This window comes from Pan paniscus, chromosome 7 (assembly GCF_029289425.2).
Source record: "Pan paniscus chromosome 7, NHGRI_mPanPan1-v2.0_pri, whole genome shotgun sequence".
NCBI classification, from domain to species: Eukaryota; Metazoa; Chordata; class Mammalia; order Primates; family Hominidae; genus Pan; species Pan paniscus.
Window position 1 is genome coordinate 161,185,863 of NC_073256.2, and position 20,331 is coordinate 161,206,193.

The 20,331-nt window shown below is 59.5% G+C and overlaps 2 protein-coding genes across 5 annotated transcripts; one reads left to right on the forward strand and one right to left on the reverse strand.

Annotated features, from left to right (window-relative positions):
• Window positions 1-648: 648 nt before the first annotated feature.
• CCDC166 (coiled-coil domain containing 166) lies at window positions 649-5,217 on the reverse strand. Of its 3 annotated transcripts, none has more exons than XM_055116046.2 (3): window positions 4,523-5,199; window positions 3,788-4,402; window positions 649-3,667 (listed from the first exon to the last, which is right to left on the reverse strand). In XM_055116046.2, exons 1-3 carry the CDS (start codon window positions 4,940-4,942, stop codon window positions 3,527-3,529), a joined length of 1,176 nt encoding a protein of 391 aa, XP_054972021.1. In that variant the 5' UTR covers window positions 4,943-5,199; the 3' UTR covers window positions 649-3,526. The 3 variants fall into 3 exon arrangements, with proteins under 3 accessions (XP_054972021.1, XP_034822712.1, XP_034822709.1); XM_034966821.3 differs by having other exon boundaries at window positions 4,499-4,942; XM_034966818.3 differs by having other exon boundaries at window positions 649-4,402; window positions 4,499-5,217.
• A 7,828-nt stretch (window positions 5,218-13,045) lies between these two features.
• Window positions 13,046-19,303, forward strand: MAPK15 (mitogen-activated protein kinase 15). 2 transcript variants are annotated; one of them, XM_055116045.2, is made up of 14 exons: window positions 13,046-13,223; window positions 14,479-14,577; window positions 14,832-14,861; window positions 14,997-15,087; window positions 15,536-15,666; window positions 15,754-15,917; window positions 16,104-16,243; window positions 16,961-17,141; window positions 17,557-17,694; window positions 17,854-17,959; window positions 18,085-18,265; window positions 18,383-18,507; window positions 18,586-18,714; window positions 18,902-19,303. In XM_055116045.2, exons 1-14 carry the CDS (start codon window positions 13,158-13,160, stop codon window positions 19,076-19,078), a joined length of 1,758 nt encoding a protein of 585 aa, XP_054972020.1. In that variant the 5' UTR covers window positions 13,046-13,157; the 3' UTR covers window positions 19,079-19,303. The 2 variants fall into 2 exon arrangements, with proteins under 2 accessions (XP_054972020.1, XP_003819496.3); XM_003819448.5 differs by having other exon boundaries at window positions 13,049-13,223; window positions 17,084-17,141.
• Window positions 19,304-20,331: the final 1,028 nt, after the last annotated feature.

A 20,331-nucleotide genomic window follows, 5' to 3' on the forward strand; every position in this document is an offset into this window, starting at 1 on the left:
CTTTGGTGTTTGAGTCGTTTCCTGTGTTTTCTGGTTGGTTGTTGGGTCTTTTCTTATAGCTCCTTATAGAGTTGTCCTTCGTCTGTTTTACTTGTTGTAAATATTTTTGCCAAGATTGTCATTTGTCTTCCAATTTATGGTGTAGTTTACTGTAAGTTTTTCACACTGATTTCCTGTCTTCACAGAAAATCTTTTATGCCCCTGAGTTTTCTTTTCTTTTCTATTTTTAAATTTTATTTTATTTTGAGACAGAGTCTCACTCTGTCTCCCAGGCTGGAGTACAGTGGCGCGATCTTGGCTCACTGCAAGCTCCACCTCCTGGGTTCAAGTGATTCTCCTGTCTCAGCCTCCCAATTACAGCTGGGATTACAGGCATGTGCCACCACGCCCAGCTAACATTTTTGTTTTTTTTTAAATAGAGATGGGGTTTTGCCATGTTTGCCAGGCTGGTCTTGAACTCCTGGCCTCAAGTAATCCACCCTCCTTGGCCTCCCAAAGTGCTGGGATTACAGGCGTGAGCCACCACGCCTGGCCTTGGGTTTTCTTTTTTAGAAAATGCTTTCCACGTCTTCAAATTATTTCCAAATTTACTTCCAATACTTAATGTTTCTACTTTTAAAAAAAGTTAACAGACTATATCTTTAGGGCAGTTTTAGGTTTACTGAAAAATTGATCATAGAGTACAGAGATCCCATAATACCCCTTCACAGGCACTTTCCATTATTATTATTATTATTATTATTATTATTATTATTATTATTTTGAGACATAGTCTCACTCTGTTACCCAGGCTGGAGGGCAGTGGTGCGATCTTGGCTCATTGCAACCTCCACCTCCAGCTTCAAGCAATTCTCCTGCCTCTGCCTCCCGAGTAGCTGAAATTACAGGTGCCCACCACCACGCCAGGCTAATTTTTGTATTTTTAATAGAGATGGGGTTTCACCATGTTGGCCAGACTGGTCTTGAACTCCTGACCTCAGGTGATCCGCCCACCTCGGCCTCCTGAAGTCCTGGGATTACAGGCGTGAGCCACCGCACCCGGCCACTTTCCCCTATTATTAACATCTTGCCTTAGTGTGGCTCATCTTCTGTGACTGACAGGCAATATTGATATGTGACTTTTAACTAACACCCATGGTTCACATTAGGGCTTCACTCTTGGTGTTGTAGATCCCATGGTTTGGAAAAACCATGTTTGCACAATTGTAGTATTGTATGGGGTAGTTCCGCTGCCCTAAAAATACTCCTTCTTCACCTTTTCACCCCATCCTCCCCCAACCCCTGGCAACCACTGGTCCTTTTATTGTCCCCCCCCCCCCCCGTTTTGCCTTTTCCAGAATGTTGCAGTTGGAATCATACAGCATGCTGCCTTTTCAGACCAGCTTCTTTCACTTAGCAATGTGCACTTAAATTTTCTCTGTGTCTTTTTATGGCTTGACAGCTGGTTTCTTTTCAGTGCAGAATAATATTCCATTGTCTGGATGGACCAGAGTTTATCCATTCACCTATTGAAAGACATCCTGGCCGCTTGAGTTTTGGCCATTATTAATAAAGCTTCTATAAACATCCATGTGTGGGATATTTGTTTGTTTTTTTGGAGATAGAGTCTTGCTCTGTTGCCCAGGCTGGAGTGTAGTGGCAGATGTCAGCTCACTGCAACCTCCGCTTCCCGGGTTCAAGCAATTCTTGTGCCTCAGCCTCCCTAGTAGCTGGGATTACAGGTGTGCACCACCACACCCAGCTAACTCCATATGTGGGTTTTTATATGGACACAAATGTTCAACTCCTTTCGGCGAATGCCAAGGAGCACTGTTGTGGATGGTACAGTGAGAGTACGTTTAGAACCTGCCAAACTTGTCTTCCCCAGTGGCTGTGCCATTTTGCCTTCCCACCAGCAATGAATGGGAGCTCCTGTTGCTCATTCTTAGAGGCTTTTGGTGTCATCAGTGTCCTAGATTTATCCACTTACAGGTGTGTTTTACTTTAACGTTTGGATCTTTATTCACAAAGAACCAACCTTCCAGACTGGCTGAGTGAGTGGGCTCCCTATACTTTTTCTAGGGCCCAGCTGTCCCTCTCCCCAACACAGTTCTTGCCCCAGGGCCAGACACCCTTGCTCCAAAAAGCTACACACACAGCGACAACCCAGCTACACAGACCCTGTGTGTAGGGAGGTTCACGGGGCCCTGCAAGCCGGGGAAGCTGCCCGCCTCGCAGCAGCTGCACCCACCTCCCTGCCCGCCCGCCTCGGGCGCAGAGCCCCAGCGTTGGCAGCTCCTCGTGAGGGGACAGAGATGGCTCAGGTGGGCCCACCCTGGTCCCTGGGGGTCCTCAAGCTCCTGGGAGGAGCACCAGGGCCAGGCCCCGGGAGGTGCTGGGGGGGACTGGGGGCACCCACTTGAGACCCCAACAAGGGAACTCAGGGCCCCGGGGAGAGGGAAGCCCGGGCTGAGCGCCACAGACCTGCTCAGAGGGAGGAGCCGGCCCGCGGGACAAGGGGCAAAGGAGGCCACCACCAACCCGCAGAGCCGCAGCCGCCTCCACGCACCCCCGGAACCCACGCCTCCCGAACCGGAAGCGCGGCGCCGCTCTAGCCGCGGGCACTCGCTGGTCGCGTCGCGGCCACGATGCAGGTTGAGCGCGAGCTGGGCGGGCGTCCCGCGCAGCCCGGAGAGCTGACCCTCCACGGAGGGGCATTTTAATAACCGCCTGTACACATCCAGACGCGACAACTAAATGCAACACGTGACCCTGGAAGATGGGGACAGCTACAGAAACACTTGGGACGGGTGACAAAGTTGTGATGTGAGCGATGATGGGGATAATATTCCTCCACAGTAAATGTCCTGGTTCTGATCACTGCACTAAAGCATCGTAGGAGAACATCCCTCTGTTCAGGAAATACACACGAAAGTACTTCGGGGCTCCGGGGCCAGCGTCTCCAACCGCATCTCAAACGGTTCCGAAGCAACGCGCGTGCACAGCGATACACACGGACCAAATTCACGGGCCGCGTCAGCGGCCGGGCATCCGGATAAAGGGTCCATGGCGGTCCCTGTGCTATTTTTGCAACTTTCTCTAAGTTGGAAAGTATATCAAAGTTTTAAAATTACTGAAAAACTCCCAGTAGGTTGAACATAAGACACCCCCTTGGCGCGGAGAACAAAGTCTACGCTTTTCCCCCGGGCCTCACCGTAGCGGCCCAGCTGCCAGCTGCTGCTTCGTCGCACGTCCGCGCCCGCCAGTGCCCGGGCTTGCTCTGAGCCTGCCGGCTCGCGGTAGGGCCCCACTGAGGGCAGGGATGCGGGGTCCCAAAGGGCATTCAGGGAAAGCAGGCGCTGAGCTCTCTTGCAGCTTGGAAATTGGACGCACGAATGAGTGGCCGGCCGGAAATGCTAGAGCATGCACGCGGGTGTCAGAGCCGCCTGGGGGCCACGCCTTTATTAACCATTGCATTATCCCCGTAAGCGCCCTGCGCGCCTGACTCGCCCACACTAGGGCCTCCCGGGCCTCACTCTCTGCAGGTTCAGGCTCTACCCGGGGAGGCTTCTGCCGCAGCTTCAGCGATCACGCTGTCCTCCGACTGTGGGGGGAGAAGAGCCGGATCCCGATCCCGGGACAGGCCAGAGCGAAGCTTGGGGCCAGACTTCGTAGAGCGGAGAGTGTCCTGTGAGGACACCCTCAGTGAGGACCCCGAAGAGATCCCAGAGCCCTCGAGTGACTGCACCAGCGGCAGGGCCCGGGAGCCTGCGCGCGACGCGGTCAGGGATGGCATCCGGGATCCCACCTTTGAAGTGGCCAGCGATGGGACCCTGGAGTCCATGCTCGATAGCACCAACGAGGGGACCCGGGAAGCCTCCCGCGACGGGACCACGGACGAGGCCCGGGAGGCCGCGCGCGACGGTACCACAGACGGGGTCTGGGAGGCCGCGCGCGACGGGCTTATGGGGGCGGCTAATGACCCGGGGCGCGAGGTGGGCTGGGAGAAGGCCGGCCGCTCCCAGAGCGGCGGGCCTCCGGGGCCCCTGCGCAGCCAGCCGTGCACACGCGCCAGGTCCCGCGTGTCCTCGTGCTCGCGGCGCAGCTGCTCGCGCTGTTCCAGCAGCTGGCGCCGCGTGTGGTGCAGCAGCTGGGTCCGGCGGAGCAGCAGCAGCAGCTCCTGCCGCAGGCGTCCGTTGTCCGCTTTGATGGCCTGCGTGTGCGCCACAAGCGCGCGCGCCGCCTCCCGCTCCGCGCGCCGCGCCAGGGACTGCACGCGCTGACGCGCCTCGCGCTCGAAGGCCGCCTTGTCCTCCAGGAAGCGCCGCTTCACGCGGTGGAGCAGCTGCGTGTGCTCCACGCGCATATGCAGCAGCTCGCGCTCCAGCGCCCGGATCCGGGCCAGCTGCTCCAGCTGCAGCACCTGCGGCGGGGGCGCCGTCAGCTCACCCCCACCCCGCCCCCGGCCCGGCCACCAGCCCCGCCCCGCCTCACCCCGGCCGCGGGCGGGCTCACTGGCCTTGTAGGGCTGCAGCTCTTGCACCTGCTGTGCCATCTGTGCCGCGCGCGCCTCCATCTCCGACAGCTGCGCGCGCACCCCGTCCTCGCGCCCGTGGTAGAGCGAGGCCAGTTCCGCCCGCTGCCAGTGGATCTGCGCTAGGTCCACGCGGTTCTGCTCGTCCAGCCGGACGATGGCTTTGGCGCAGCGCTGGGCGCGCGCGCTCACGTAGCTGGCGTAGAGCCGGTTCTCCTCGCGCAGGCGCAGCGCCTCGCGCTCCAGGAAGGCGTTCTCTCGCAGCACCTGGTCAACGCTCTCCTCGCAGGTGTCCAGCTGCTCCGAGAGCAGCGCGTGTTCGCGTTGCAGGTACTGCGCGCGCTCCGATAGCGGCTGCTCGGCACCCGCGGCCGCCGCACCACCTGGCTGGCTCCCTGCGCTCGGCCCGCGCTTTTTCTTGGGCGCCATGGGTTGGTGCCTGGACCACCAGGACTGGTGAGGGCAGCGACCCCGGCCCCTTCCCCAATTTAGCCCTTCCTCTTACCTGGCCTAAATATTCTAGGCGCCAGGCCCAGAGGTGGGACGCGCCTCAGGGTCACGAGGCTTTTGGGGAGGCGGATCGGGGCTTTGGGTCGCGGGTCAGGGCAGCTTTGCCAACCTTCACTCGTGGGCTCCCGCTGGACCTTTGCTGTCCGTCTGGGTGCGCCTAACATTAGTAATGTTGCTGCTCGGCGGGCACGGTCTCTATGGAGACAGAACTTAGTCGTCCTCTCCCACCCCCACCCCGTTACTCTGGCGATGGCCGACTCCTTCATTCCGCACAACTCTCTCATCTTAAGTCGCCCGTGACTGCTTGTGAATGTGCCCCCAGAGATAGGGCCTGAGCTGACAAAACTGGGCTTCAGACGGACTCCGGACGTGCTTCTGAATCTCGCAGACCCCAGAAGCGCCCTTCGCCTTCGGTTCAGCAATGGGCCTTCTCCCGGGTTGTCCCCCACTTGAAGAGGAGCTTCACCACGTTCCCCCCCCGTTTCCCGAGTGAAATCTCTGTGTTGTCAGGAGGGAGCGCTTCCCTGGAGCATTCGCCTCTTCAGGGACCCTTGCTTTCCCTGAGCATTTCGTGATTCCTTCGGTGAGGCCCCCGTGGGAATTGGGGTTCCTGAAGTATGGAGTCCACTGGGCGCCTGGAGAGCGTTTCTCTCTGAAGGTCCTAAGCGCGCGCGTGCGGCACCCGCTCAGCTCATCCGCGGCTCTGCAGCTGGGTAGCTTCCCTTCCCCGTGTGCCCGGATGGCTGGAGGGCATAGGGATCCAAAAGGGGCTGGCTTTTTCTCCTTTTCTGTTGACTTTGTGGACACAACATCATTATTGAAACCATTCCTATAGACTTTATTAATCAGGGAAGAAGGGAGGCGAGAAAGGAAAACAAACCCAGCTTGCAGCTCGCTCAGCATTCATTGTGAGGTCAGCCTGCCTCCCAACTCCTTCCTCAGAGCTGTTTGGTGCCTGTGGCCCCAGAATCACACAGACCCTGTCACAAGATGAGAGGTCCCCATAACTGCTCTATAGGTAACAACTTAAACACAGTAAAATGTGAGGTTTTCTATTTGACAGGTCCTGCACACCCATGAAGCGACTGACCCAGCTGGTCTGAAGCACCCCACGAGGAGGTAATGTGCCGAAGAACGCAGGGTACACATCCTGAGGACTTCACCCCCTTTCCCTGGCCGATTGACGACCCCATTTTACAGTCCGTCGCCCGCCACAATCCCTTTAAAAACCCCAGCCCAGAACTCAGGGAGGTGGATTTGAAGGTCCCTCCCATCTCCTCGCTCGGTGTCCGGGGATCATGACACTTTCTCTGCTGCAAACTCTGCTGTCTTGATGTATTGGTCATTACTGCACAGCAGGCATCACCACCTGTTGGTCCTGTAAGATTTGCCTCCGTCTAGACCAGCGGTCCCCAGCTCCCGTTCTGTTAGATGCCTCAGGAACAGTGTGTCCAGCAGCCTTTGACACACAACTTAAATCGACCCCTATTTTGTGTCCTGTCATCATAGAGTTGAGTTTCTGCCCAGTTTGTCCACATTTGCTGGGATGTGGGCAGATTTGAGGATCTTTGTGAGGGACACAGTTTAGAAAACCACATTTGCACAGAGGTTTGTGGTGGAGGTCGTCTGGTGGCTCACGGACATGGCTGGGCTTGCTCTCATCAGCCAACCTGCCTGAAAGGTGCAGCAGAGCCTTTTAAAATTAAGAACACGATTGAGGCATTTTACTCCTTGTAAAAAAATGTATTTTAGGCTGGGCGCAGTGGCTCACGCCTGTAATCCCAGCACTTTGGGAGGCTGAGGCAGGCAGATCACGTCAGGAGATCCAGACCATCATGATGAAACCCTGTCTCTACTAAAAATACAAAAAATTAGCCAGGCGTGGTGGCAGGTGCCTGTAGTCCCAGCTACTTGGGAGGCTGAGGCAGGAGAACGGCGTGAACCCGAGAGGCGGAGCTTGCAGTGAGCCGAGGTTGCGCCACTGCACTCCAGCCTGGGCGACAGAGCGAGACTCTGTCTCAAAAAAAAAAAAAGTATTTTATAAGTAAAAATAAGAGGACACAAACTACCAAACAAAGCATTAACATTGTAAGAGGACATTGACTTATAAACTAAACTGCATCTGAATGTTGGCTTTAATATATGGGCTTTTAATATGAAAATGGTGCCTCTCCTGTCACAGAAAATTGGGAAAAGACCACATAGAATCATGAGAAAAACATGACCCTGCATCCCTGCACCCCTGCAGCAGGGGCTCAACTGCAGCAGGGACTCATCTGGGGTGGGGGGCAGGCTCATATGTAGGGGCGCTTAATGCCCAGTGTTGCCTCTTCTGGTTCCTTGCCATGGCCACACCCCAGTGCTCTCCACCCTGCTACCCTCAGGCCTTGTGTGGGGTCACTGTCCCCATTTGACAGATTGAGAAACTGAGGCAGCAATCGGCAGAGGCCTGCTCACATGGGCCAGTCGGGTCCCCCACAGTCTCAGACCCCGCACCATCCCAGGCCACGCCATGTCCGGGGTCTGGACTGCTCTTTCCCCTACTCCCAGCCCCACTGCACCCACGCATCTGCCACTGGAGGGTCTCGGTTGCTCTTGGCCTTTAAATCCCTGGTGAGGTAAGGTTTTTAAGTTTTAAGTCATCCCTGCCTGTGGGTTTCTTGATTCTTCTTTGCTTTAAATCTCACCAATGCCTCCTCACAGAGAGATCTGGGGCCTCCTGCTTTCCTCTGTCGAGGCGCCCTGGAGGCTTTCTTCTTCCCACTTCTGCAACCCCTGCCTCGCCCACCAACTCCGTGGAATAGTTGGGGGAGCCCCGACCCCAGCCCTAGTCTAGTCCGGACATTCCTGTCCCTGCAACCACACCCCCACCCCCCCAGGCCTCTGCCCAGCCCAGCGCTTTAACTTCTGCCCTGACCCGGGTCTGGCTGCCAGCTGCCCAGCTGTGCCTCTGACCAACGGGGATGAGGGGCAGGAGGAGACCTGGTTTCTGCTGGGGGACTGCGCTGCATGGGGCGATTCTTCGCGGGGAAGTGGGGAGAGCCTGGCCTTGGGGGCGGGCTCAGATGCCTCCCCAGGATCCCCCAGGCTTTTCTCTCATTGTGTTAGGAAGGCAGGCAGTCTCTGGGGTTCACCAGGTCCTGCACCGTCCATGGGGACAGAACTCACTTCCTGTGACACACCTCCCACCCTCGGGGGTCTTCTCGGCCCCCTCCTCAAGTGGTGTGGTGGTCTTTGTCCCCCCAGGACCTGCAGTCTCACCCCCCTCAGATACAGGCTGGCAAACTGGAAAGGCCCTGGGAAGAGGGGCACTGTCTGCTCCCTGTGAGGCCCTCCCCGCCCACAGCTGGGCCAGCCTCCCTCCTTTCACCGCCCTCCCCACCGCCCCGAAGCCGGGCCAGCCTCCCTCCTCCCCACCACAGCTGGGCCAGCCTCCCTCCTCCCCACCCTTACCACAGCCAGGCCAGCCTCCCTTCCCACCCCTCCGCAGCCAGGCCAGCCTCCCTCCTGCCCCCCAGCCCCTTATGCTGGGCCCTGCTGGGGACCCTGAAGGCTGCAGCACGGGGCCACCTTGGGTCTGCTCCTGGGGCTTCTGGGCTCCCACAGGCTCCCCGGGTGGCCCCGCCCACCGTGCCCCTGTCTTCCCGCCCCTACTGCTTTGCATGTCCTGCCTGATTCATCTCCTGAGACTGGGGTGAGCCCTGCGCTGAGCGTAGCCACGGGGGTGGGGCTGTGTGCCTGGCACACCGAGTGTAGCCCTCCCAGCAGCCTCTGTTCTCATTTCACAGATGGAGAAACCGAGGCAAAGTGAGTTGTCCAAAGCCCCCTGGAACTGCTGGGGCTGTGACTTGGACCTGTGAGGGGTTCCTCCCACTTCTCTGCACTCCCTCTGGTGGGGTCCCCTCCCCCAAGCTGCCCTGTGCCCCGGGACCAGGACATGGCCAGTGCATGTGCCAGGGCTGCCCGCCCACCCGGCAAGGCCAGCTCCACCTGTGGAGTTGAGGATGGGCTGAGCCCACTTGCGAGCCCAGGACCCATGGGGCAGCTCCACCCTGTGCACCTTGTCCCTTGTGCAGCAGCTCAGAGCTGGTGGTGACAGCCAAGGGGGCAAAGGGGACGACTGACCACAAGTGAGGCCCAGTGGAGCTGCCCACCCCGTGTATCCTTTGGTTGGGGTCAGGTGCTGGGGCCCCAGTCCTGTTCGTTTCAGCACCCTGGGCCCAACCTGAACCTGTCCTCTGCCCCATATCCCTGGCAGGCCTCCCTGCACCCCCACCCACTGGGGCTGGTTTAGGCAAGGGTGTTTGAGACAAAGACCCTGCCCCCATGGCCAGGTACCTCAGAACCCAGGCCAGATGCACACAAGGCTCTCGGTCAGTCCCAGATGGAAGCTCCAGTCCCAGGCCGTGACATGCATCAGCTCCCACACCCAGGATTGTCCCAGAGAAAGCGCTCTGCCCTCCCCGTCCACAGCACCACGAGGGCCATAGCTGCACTGCCGCACCTCTCCAGGTATGAGCATGAGGCCCGATCCAGCAGGCCCTGACCAGGTCATTCCTGATCATCCCTAACCAGGGCAGTGGGGGGCTGGGGTGTGGTCCAGGTGGGCCTGCATGGGGCCCCTTGGGAGTCACCTACCTCTGTGAGGAAGAGGATGGCCAAAGGAGGGTGCCCAGGGTCCAGAGCCCCTACACAGGCTTCAATGATGACACCTGCACCCAGCTCCAGAGACATCCCTGAGAGGCAGCCATCAGGGGTGCCCAGCTGAGGACATGCCTCCTTGGGGACCCTCATTCCTGAGTCCATGCCTCCAGATTCACGATCTCAGAGACAACCACATCCGCAACTGGCATGTGTCCCCACCGAAGGGGCTCAAGTAAGTGACTGGAGTGACCAGGGTGGATGGGCCTGGAGTACCTGGGTCTATAGCCCATACCCGGAGCAGGAGAGAGGGGAGAGCTGGGGTACCTGGGTCTGTAGCCCACACCCAGAGCAGGAAATAGGGGAGACCTGGGGTACCTGGGTCTGTAGCCCACACCCAGAGCAGGAAATAGGAGAGACCCGGGGTACCTGAGTCTGTAGCCCACATCCAGAGCAGGAGAGAGGGGAGACCTGGAGTACCTGTACCTGTACCTCAGCTACAGTATCTGAGTCTGTAGCCCACATCTGAAGCAGGAGAGAGGAGAGGGCCATTTTGGAGTCCACCAGGTAGCCCCAGTAGGACAGGGAGAGGCTGTGTATGAGATGGGATGGGTGGTGGGCCATGGCTGTGACACTGGAGGGGACAGGGCGGGGATACCTTCTCAGACTATGACACTCAGAGGCAAGGTAGGATCTCGGCCCACACAACAGCACACGGATGGTGCCCTTATGGGAGAGGGCGGGGGCCATGCATGGGGCCTGTGACAGCTTGGGAGGTGGGGGCCAGGGGAGTTTGGTTTCCTGGGTTACGGAATGCTGGGTGTGTGTGAAGTAGGAGGCACCAGCCACACTGTTTCACCAGGGGCTGTGATCTGGGCCCCACCCTTGTGACTCTGGGGCTTCTGGATGATGACCTCTCCCCAGACCCCACCCATGATTTCCCCGTGGATTGGTTAAAAATTCAATGCAAGGTCCAGGTCAATAATGCACCCAAAATAAAGCTGAAAGTTACAACCGCATGCAACAAAACTTATTGTGACTTAGCCCGGGCACAGGGCTCACGCTTGTAATCCCAGCACTTTGGGAGGCCGAGGCAGGTGGATCACATGAGGTCAGGAGTTCGAGACCAGCCTGGCCAACATGGTGAAACCCCATCTCTACTGAAAATACAAAAATTAGCAGGATGTGATGGCAGGCGCTTGTAATCTCAGCTACTCAGGAGGCTGAGGCAGGAGAATCACTTGAACCCAGGAGGCAGAGGTTGCAGTGAGCTGAGATTGTATCACTGCACTCCAGCCTGGGTGACAGAGCAAGACTCCATCTCAATAAATAGATAAATAAATAAAATAATAAAAAAAATTGTGGCTTATTGTCAAATATATTTGACCAACAAATGATGAGAAAAAAATAATCTTGACAAAATTTATATCGGCAAGAATATTTGGACAAGGGAAAGTTGGACTTGGTTGAAATAGTGCCCAGGCCGGGGTGGGTGGATCACGAGGCCAGGAAATCGAGACCATCCTGGCTAACACGGTGAAACCCCGTCTCTACTAAAAATACAAAAAATTAGCCGGGCGTGGTGGCGGGCACCTGTAGTCCCAGCTACTTGGGAGGCTGAGACAGGAGAATGGCATGAACCTGGGAGGCGGAGCTGGCAGTGAGCTGAGATGGCGCCACTGCACTCTACCCTGGATGACAGAGCGAGACTCTGTCTCAAAAAAAAAAAGGGATGGGTCGTGGTGGCTCACTCCTGTAATCCCAGCACTTTGGCTGCCCATCGTCTGGGAAGTGAGGAGCGCCTCTGCCCGGCCGCTGTGCAACCTTCCAAGTGTGAAGTGACAGCCTTGTGTGTGATCTTTTCTGTCTTCCCCAAGTTTGCATTTTCGACATTAAAGTTTACTTTTTAGTTAAAAAAAAAATGGTAAGTTTTACGTCAGCCATCTTGCTTTTTGCTTTTTTTTTTTTTTTTTTTAGACGGAGTCTCAGTCTGTCACCCAGGCTGGAGTGCTGTGGTGCAATCTCGGCTCACTGCAACCTCTGCATCCTGGGTTCAAGCGATTCTCCTGCCTCAGCCTCCCTAGTAGCTGGGATTACAGGTGCACGCCACCATGCCCAGCTAATTTTTGTATTTTTAGTAGAAACAAGGTTTCACCATATTGGCCAGGCTAGTCTCAAACTTCCAACTTCAGGTGATCCACCTGCCTCGGCCCCCCCAAAGTGCTGGGATTATAGGCGTGCGCCATCACGCCCAGCCTTTTTTTTTTTTTTTTTTTTTCTTCTGAGAAGGAGTCTTGCTCTTGTTGCCAGGCTGGAGTTCAGTGGCGTGATCTCAGCTCACTGAAACCTCCACCTCCTGGGTTCAAGTGATTCTCCTGCCTCAGCCTCCCAAGTAGCTGGGACTATAGGCGCCCACCACGGCGCCCACCACCACACCCAGCTAATTTTTTTGTATTTTTAATAGAGACGGGGTTTCACCATGTTGGCCAGGATGGTCTCGATCTCCTGATCTCGTGATCCACCCACCTCGGCCTCCCAAAGTGCTGGGATTACAGGTGTGAGCCACCGCGCCCAGCCCTGCTATTTGTTTTCTACTGGTCTTATCTTTTCTTTGTTCCTTTTCCTTCTTTTTCTGAATTCTTTTTGAGCAAGTAGTTTGTGTTGTGGTTGTTGTTTGAGACAGGGTCTGGCTCTGTCACCCAGGCTGGAGTGCAGTGGCGCAATCCAGGCTCACTGCAACCTCTGCCTCCCGGCTCAAGCGATCCTCCTACCTCAGCCTCCCAAGTAGCTGGGACAACAGGCTCATGTCACCACACCCAGCTAATTTTCCTATTTTTTTTTTTTTATAGAAATGAGGTTTTATGTTGCCGAAGCTGGTCTCCAATTCCTGAGTCATTAGCCACGCCCGGCTAATTTTTGTATTTTTAGTGGAGACGGGGTTTCACCACGTTGGCCAGGCTGGTCTTGAACTCCTGACCTCGGGTGATCCGCCCGCCTCGGCCTCCCAAAGTGTTGGGATTACAGGCGTGAACCACCGTGTCCCGCCCAAATAATAATATACTATTAATACTTCACGTGTAACTTAAGAACCTTACAATACATATTCTCATGTTATTTTGTAATAGTATAAATGTGTATTTCCATTATCCCCCTTCACTTTTTGCTATTGGTGTCATGCATTTTACTTCTGCAAGTTATAGAGTCCACAACAGATAGTTCTTGTTTCTACTTTAGTCAGCTGGGCTGGGCGTGGTCCTGCGAGGAGGCGGGCGGGGCGCACTGTGGGGCGGGGCCGGGGCCGGTGGGGACGTGGGCGGGGCGCGTTGAGGGGAGGGGCCTGCGGGGAGGTGGGGTGGGCCCACTGTGGGGCGGAGCCGGGGCCTGCCGGGGGCGGGGGGTGTTGGGAGGGGCGCCCCGAGGGGCGGGGCCGGGCCGCCGTCGGTTCCCACGGCAACCGACTCAACAGTAAGGCCCCGCGGGCGTCCTGGCCGCCATGTGCACCGCAGTGGACCCTCGCATTGTCCGGAGATACCTACTCAGGCGGCAGCTCGGGCAGGGGGTGAGCGCCTGGGGGTGCGTCCGCGCTCCGAGGGGCGCGGCAGATCTGCGGAGAGAGGACCTGCGGGGCGCGGCCGGTCCCCTCGGAGGCCTGTTCCGTCACACACTGGCGTCCTGCCTCCTCCGTAGGCGGGAGAGGTGGTCTGGAGCCCCTTCGTGCCTCAGTTTCCTCATGGGGTAACACGATCCTGACTCCCAGGAACCTGGCTCCTGGAGGCAGGTGACAGCCAGGGCCCCCAGAGGCCTCAGGCAGAGGGATCCTGGCGCCCCACTCCCCACGCGCCCACAGTCGCCCGCTTCCCGGGTGCACACGACGCTCTGGGGAGGCTGGGCCCGCGCCTGGGTCACTGAGAGGAAGGGCGGACCCCAGGCTCAGGAGCACAGGGGCGAGGCCCGAGAAGGGCCTGAGCGGTTATGGGGTGGGCGCAGAGTGAAGGGCAGAGCCTTGTGTATCTGTGTGTGTGTGTGTGTGAGCATGTAAGCCTGTGTGTGTGTGCGTGGGTGTGTGGGGGGGTGTTCGAGGGTGCCATGGGGGAGGGGAGGAAGAGCCTTCCAGGCAGTGCAGACGGTAAGTGCGTAGGCCCAGTGCAGGGTTGTGTATGTGCGACTGGATAGGAGATGGAGAGAGACAGGTGAGTGGTGAGGGTCCAATCGTGTGGGAGCTTTGGGGAACTTCCAAGACTTTGGTTTTTACTGTTGCTGAGGCTGGGAGCTGTAGCAGCTGCTGGTGTCACTTTACAAGGCCCACCTACCATGCTGAGGACCTACCATGGGTGTGCACGGGAGCGGCAGACGGAGATGAGTTAAGGGGTTAGCGTAGCCACGCAGCGAGAGATGCCAGAGGCTGGGACCAGGGTAGGGGCAGAAGAGACGGTGGCAGGGGCTAGATTCTGGAGGAATCTGAAGGTAGGGCCAACGGGATTGGGGGTGGATGGGGTGCAAGAGAAAGGGAGGGAGAGTGCCTGGGCAGCTGGAAGGATGGTAGGGCATCCCCGAGCTTCATTTCCTGCCCAGACGCTCCCCTCTGTGGCCTCCTTTCCTCCAGGGCCTCGCCAGCTCTCACCCTCCCTCCCCTCTACCTCCCCTCCTCTGGAAGATGTCGGAGTCTAGGGCAGCCTGCAGTTGCGGGAGCCCACACTCCCATCCCCTCTCGGGACCCAGGATGGGAAGGAGGAGCCTCATGTCTGTAGGGACAATCTGGGTGGGCAGGGGATGGGGGGAAGGGGCTGGCCCTGTGTGACGGCACTCCTTCCCAGGCCTATGGCATTGTGTGGAAGGCAGTGGACCGGAGGACTGGTGAGGTCGTGGCCATCAAGAAAATCTTTGATGCTTTTAGGGATAAGACAGATGCCCAGGTGAGTGTGTGGGGAGAAGCGTGGGAGAGGATGGGGGCAGGGAGGGGCAGCCCCTTGCCCTGGTGCCTGGAAGCTCAGGTGGGAGCTGGAGCCCAGTCATAGCAGATGTTCTGGCCTGTCTCGGAACACTGCCCCCTTGCCACGCCTGGTCTGGTGGGCATTGGGTGACAGACATCAGCTCCTTTGGGTCCGCTCAGGACACGGGCTTCCTTCTTGCTCCACCCACCCACACACCTGTGTTTCTGTCTCTTCAGAGAACATTCCGGGAAATCACGCTCCTCCAGGTGAGTGGCCTGGGCCCTCCAGTCCAATCCCCTTGCCCAAGTACAGATCTCTCCAGACAGGAGAGAAACCGGCCTTCTTGGGCCCCAGAGCACAGCCCCTCCTGGCCTTCCAGCCGCCTCCGACTCTCTCCCCAGGAGTTTGGGGACCATCCCAACATCATCAGCCTCCTTGACGTGATCCGGGCAGAGAACGACAGGGACATTTACCTGGTGTTTGAGTTTATGGGTGAGTGAGGCCCCGGCCAGCGCCCCAGCCCCACCTCTGTCCTGTCCTGACGCCGTCTGCGTGTCCCTCTGCAGCTGGCCCACAGTGGCTTGCTCCCTCACCGTGTACCCTGGACTCAGGGACAGACAGCTGACCAGTGTCAGCCTCCAGAGCCAGCAGCGACCCCTTTCGTCCCACCTGCCCCAGGCTCCTGCTCTGACCACAGTTTGCAGTTGCGTTCTCCTTTTTCTTCTCATTTTATGAAACAAAGGCAACACGAAATAAAGTGTTAAAACTCCTGCAGACCCCACCGCTGTGCCCACAGGCAGTGCACAGGATGGAGGAGCGGGGCGGCCAGGCCATGGGCTGGTTCAAAGTGGGACAGACCTGCCAGGTGCCCCTCTCCCACTCCCCCCAGGTTGCCCCCCCAGCCCCCCACCCCCGACTGCAGTGCGCACCCTCTCTGCAGACACTGACCTGAACGCAGTCATCCGGAAGGGCGGCCTGCTGCAGGACGTCCACGTGCGCTCCATCTTCTACCAGCTCCTGCGGGCCACCCGGTTCCTCCACTCGGGGCAGGTTGTGCACCGGGACCAGAAGGTGCGGTTCCCCCGCCCCCGCTATGCCACGTGGCCCGGCTCCCGGCCCCTCCCAGCCCCGGGGCCTCAGCCTGCCTCCTCTCTGCAGCCGTCCAATGTGCTCCTGGATGCCAACTGCACAGTGAAGCTGTGTGACTTTGGCCTGGCCCGCTCCCTGGGCGACCTCCCTGAGGGGCCTGAGGACCAGGCCGTGACAGAGTACGTGGCCACACGCTGGTACCGAGCACCGGAGGTGCTGCTCTCTTCGCACCGGTAACAGCGAGACACCCCCAACCCCCCCTCCACCTCCCTGCTGCCCTCCTGCCCAGCCAGGGCTCCCAGGCCTCCCGTACTCCGACCCTGCCTTGGTCCACAAGTGTTCCCCCATTCACCCCCCAGCAACCCCACCCCCACCTCTGCCTCTGGGTCTCTCCATGCCTACACCGCTTCCTGCCCCAGATACACCCTTGGGGTGGACATGTGGAGTCTGGGCTGTATCCTTGGGGAGATGCTGCGGGGGAGACCCCTGTTCCCGGGCACGTCCACCCTCCACCAGCTGGAGCTGATCCTGGAGACCATCCCACCGCCATCTGAGGAGGGTGAGCCAGGCTGCTGGGGCTGGGCACCGGGAATGCTGCAGGTCAGACGGCACAGCTGTGGGGAGACAGCAGCTGACAGGCTAGGACTGTGCTGAGAGGAGGGACGGGGACAGGGAGGATCCAGAGGATGGGGCAGGAGCCCCAGGAAGACCGACTGGTGATGGGGGCCCAGGAGGAGCTGCTGGGGTGGGTGTGGGCAAGGCAGTACCTGGCACAGTCACCACAAGAGCCAAGCAGTGACCATGAAGGGGCCAGCAGGCTGGACAAGGTCCCCAAGGGATTCGGGTAGCAGGGGCAGGGACTGTCACTGTGCCGGGAGCTGGGGTGTGCAGAGACAGCTGGGCAGGAGAGATTCAGGTGCTGAGGGAAGAGGTGGAGGAAGGCAGTGGTAGAGGGGCCATGGGGGTCACTCTTGAGGGTGGGGGCAAGAGGGAGCTGCACCACCAGGCATATCTGCTTGTCTGGGTGGAGCCTCCTGGGCCGTGGAGGTGGGCGCCAGCATCCACTTGAGGGTGGGGGCAAGAGGGAGCTGCACCACCAGGCATATCTGCTTGTCTGGGTGGAGCCTCCTGGGCCGTGGAGGTGGGCGCCAGCATCCACTTGTGCGAGCACACCCCAGGGCCAGGTGCCAGAGTGTGGAGCAGGGGTCGTGTGCGGGTGCTCCCGTGCACAGGCTGGGTGGCACGCCCTGGTGATGGGGTGTTTGAGCCCTGCCAGACACCAGAAACCCTGTAGAGAGGCTGTGCTCCCTGGGGCTGGAAGAGATGGCTGGCCCCAGATGCCCTGAGCCGCCCCAGCCGACCAGGCCTGCCTGGGTCACACCACCTTCTGCTGCCCCAGACCTCCTGGCTCTCGGCTCAGGCTGCCGTGCCTCTGTGCTGCACCACCTGGGGTCCCGGTGAGTGGGGGCACTTCGGTGAGGGTGACAGGGTGGCCTATCTCAAGGGAGCAGGGCCACCTTCCTGCAAGTTTACTGGGGCCAGTTTGTACCAGTTCAGATTCTGCCTGTTTTCAAGATGGCAGTCCCAAACCCAACAACTGTTGGCCACACTGAAAGCAGGAGCCCCTCTGGTGCTCCTAGAGGGTGGCCCAGAGGAGCTGTGCCAGGGCGTGGAGAGGAGGGCACCAGGGGGCCGCAGGGGTCTCTCCACCCTGCAGGGGCCCAGACTGCCTGCAGGTCAGGCACAGGGGCATCTACCTAGACAGGACAGCAGGGTGGACCCCAGTTTGGAAGCTGAGCCCCCAGCCACGAACATGGATCTGAGGAGGGGCCCTTGGGTCGGGCCCTGGAGACGACACACGGCAGCCCACAGGCCACGACAGACGCTGGATGCCCTCCTACCGCCAGACACCTCCCCAGAGGCCTTGGACCTCCTTAGGCGACTCCTGGTGTTCGCCCCGGACAAGCGGTTAAGTGCGACCCAGGCACTGCAGCACCCCTACGTGCAGAGGTGGGGGTGGGAGAGAGTCCCCCAAGCGCGGGGGGACAGAGGTGGGGGCAGGAGAGAGCCAGCCCATGAGGGACAGCCCCCACAGCAGGGACCCTGCTGTGACGGCTTGAGGGGCTCCCTTGGCCGCAGCCCGGGCCCCACCTCCCTGGCTCCCTGCAGGTTCCACTGCCCCAGCGACGAGTGGGCACGAGAGGCAGATGTGCGGCCCCGGGCACACGAAGGGGTCCAGCTCTCTGTGCCTGAGTACCGCAGCCGCGTCTATCAGGTGCTCCGGCTCTTGACCCCTATCATTCCCTGTCTACTGCACCCTGGAGGCTGCCTCCTATGTCAGAGACCCCCAAACGCCCCATGCCCAGGCTGTGACCTCTGAGCACCCTTCCCCTCCCGCAGATGATCCTGGAGTGTGGAGGCAGCAGCGGCACCTCGAGAGAGAAGGGCCCGGAGGGTGTCTCCCCAAGCCAGGCACACCTGCACAAACCCAGAGCCGACCCTCAGCTGCCTTCTAGGACACCTGTGCAGGGTCCCAGACCCAGGCCCCAGAGCAGCCCAGGCCATGACCCCGCCGAGCACGGTGTGTGATCTTTGCTGGCCGCCCACGCGGAGCATGGCCCGGGCCCCTTCTGCCTGTGCTGCCAACTATGCGCAGCATTCGGTTCCTGACCCTGGGGTTGACCCACTGACCCCACAGAGTCCCCCCGTGCAGCCAAGAACGTTCCCAGGCAGAACTCCGCTCCCCTGCTCCAAACTGCACTCCTAAGGAATGGGGAAAGGCCCCTTGGGGCGAAGGAAGCGCCCCCCTTGACACTCTCGCTGGTAAGTCATGGTGGGGCGGGCACAGGAGGGACCCCTCCTCTGCACCTTTCAGTGACCCTGTGACATGGCCCTTCCCAGGTGAAGCCAAGCGGGAGGGGAGCTGCGCCCTCCCTGACCTCCCAGGCTGCGGCTCAGGTGGCCAACCAGGCCCTGATCCGGGGTGACTGGAACCGGGGCGGTGGGGTGAGGGTGGCCAGCGCACAACAGGTAAGCCCGGCCCAGTCTGCCCCCATCCCCTCATCCTCCTTTCCCCTTTCCCCCTGCTTTTCCCTCCCTTCCCCATGCTTCCCATTGCCCCTCCAATGTCCAGTTCAAATCTCTCGAGGACCTCAAGGCCTCCCCTCCACTGCACCCCCTCTGATGGCCCCTTTATGTGACCCTCAACTGTACACAGGTCCCTCCCCGGCTTCCTCCAGGGGCCCGGCCCGGCCGGAGGATGTTCAGCACCTCTGCCTTGCAGGGTGCCCAGGGGGGTGCCAGGGCTTTGCTTGGAGGCTACTCCCAAGCCTACGGGACTGTCTGCCACTCGGCACTGGGCCACCTGCCCCTGCTGGAGGGGCACCATGTGTGAGCCGCCCTACTCCCTTCACCTGGCCCTCTGTTCCTGCCCCAGCCCCTTCCCCAGATCCCTCTCCAGTCTCCTGCACCCCTTAGCCCTCCCTGCTTTGCCTGGCCACGATGAAGTTCCAGGGAGCTTGCCTGGGTCTCCTCGGGGGAGCAGATGAGGGCCCTGCCCCCGCCCCACTGACTTCCTCCAATAAAGTCATGTCTGCCCCCAACCTAAGCAGCCATCGTTCCTCCCCTCCCCTCTGAGGTCACAGCATCCACTAGCTGGGGGCCCCGACCCCTTTCCTGAAGCCTCCACTCCTCTGAGGACCCCACCCCACCCCCGTCCTGAAACCTCCACCCCAGAGCCCAGTGCCGCCCCCTGGAGGCCCTGCCCACTGCACATCCAGCACTAGGCTTTTCCCTCCAGGTTTGCCTGGGGCAGCTTCTTGTCCTTTGTCCATCATTTCCTTACCTGCTGTGGCTTCAGGGACCAGGCTGCCCCCCAGGGTGGTCCTGTGGGGTAGGGACGTAGGGTCACCCCCTGGCCATGTTTGTGACTCTGAGCCAGAGGAGAGAAGGGGAGAGAGAAAGGGGACACCCCTCCCCCTGCTGTCAGGGACTGCAGCCTGTGCCCCCTGGTACGGCCACTGCGCCTGATAGGTGACGGTGGGAGACAGACATCTCGCGAGGTCAGGGTTACCTCCTCTTGTCACCCCCAGGCAAGGTCCCTGGTGTGAGTTCAGGCCAGGGCTGTGCAGGGCTGCAGAGATCAAAGGGGCCCTGTGGGCACAGAGCTGTGTCCTAGGGTGCCAGGTGTCCTCAGCTGCACCTGCCCATGGGTTGGGGTTGGAACACAGGGAGGCAGCTGGAAAGCTCACAGGCTGGAGGAGCTCACAGTCTAAAGGGCGTGGCCTGTGCTGTCGGTGGCGGGGTTGGGCTGCCAGGCTCACAGTCTGGGAAGCTCATAGGCCGGAGGAGCTCACAGTTTGAAGGGTGCGGCCTGTGCTGTGGTCGGTGTTGGGCTGCCAGGAGAGGGGCGCTGCTGGGTTGTGGAAGCCATTGCCACAATGGGGGAGGGCGGGGAAGGACAAGATGTGGGTGGGGGAGCTGAGCAGAAGGTGAGAGCTGGCGCTGCCCTGGTGCTGGACCAGGCACCTGCAAGAGACTCAGAAAGGGAGGCTGGGTTTGGGAGAAGGTTGGAGGCGGCGGAGGACGGATCGGGAGGGCCCGAGGAAGCGGTGAGCCAATCAGAGACCCAGCCCAGGGGCTGTTTCC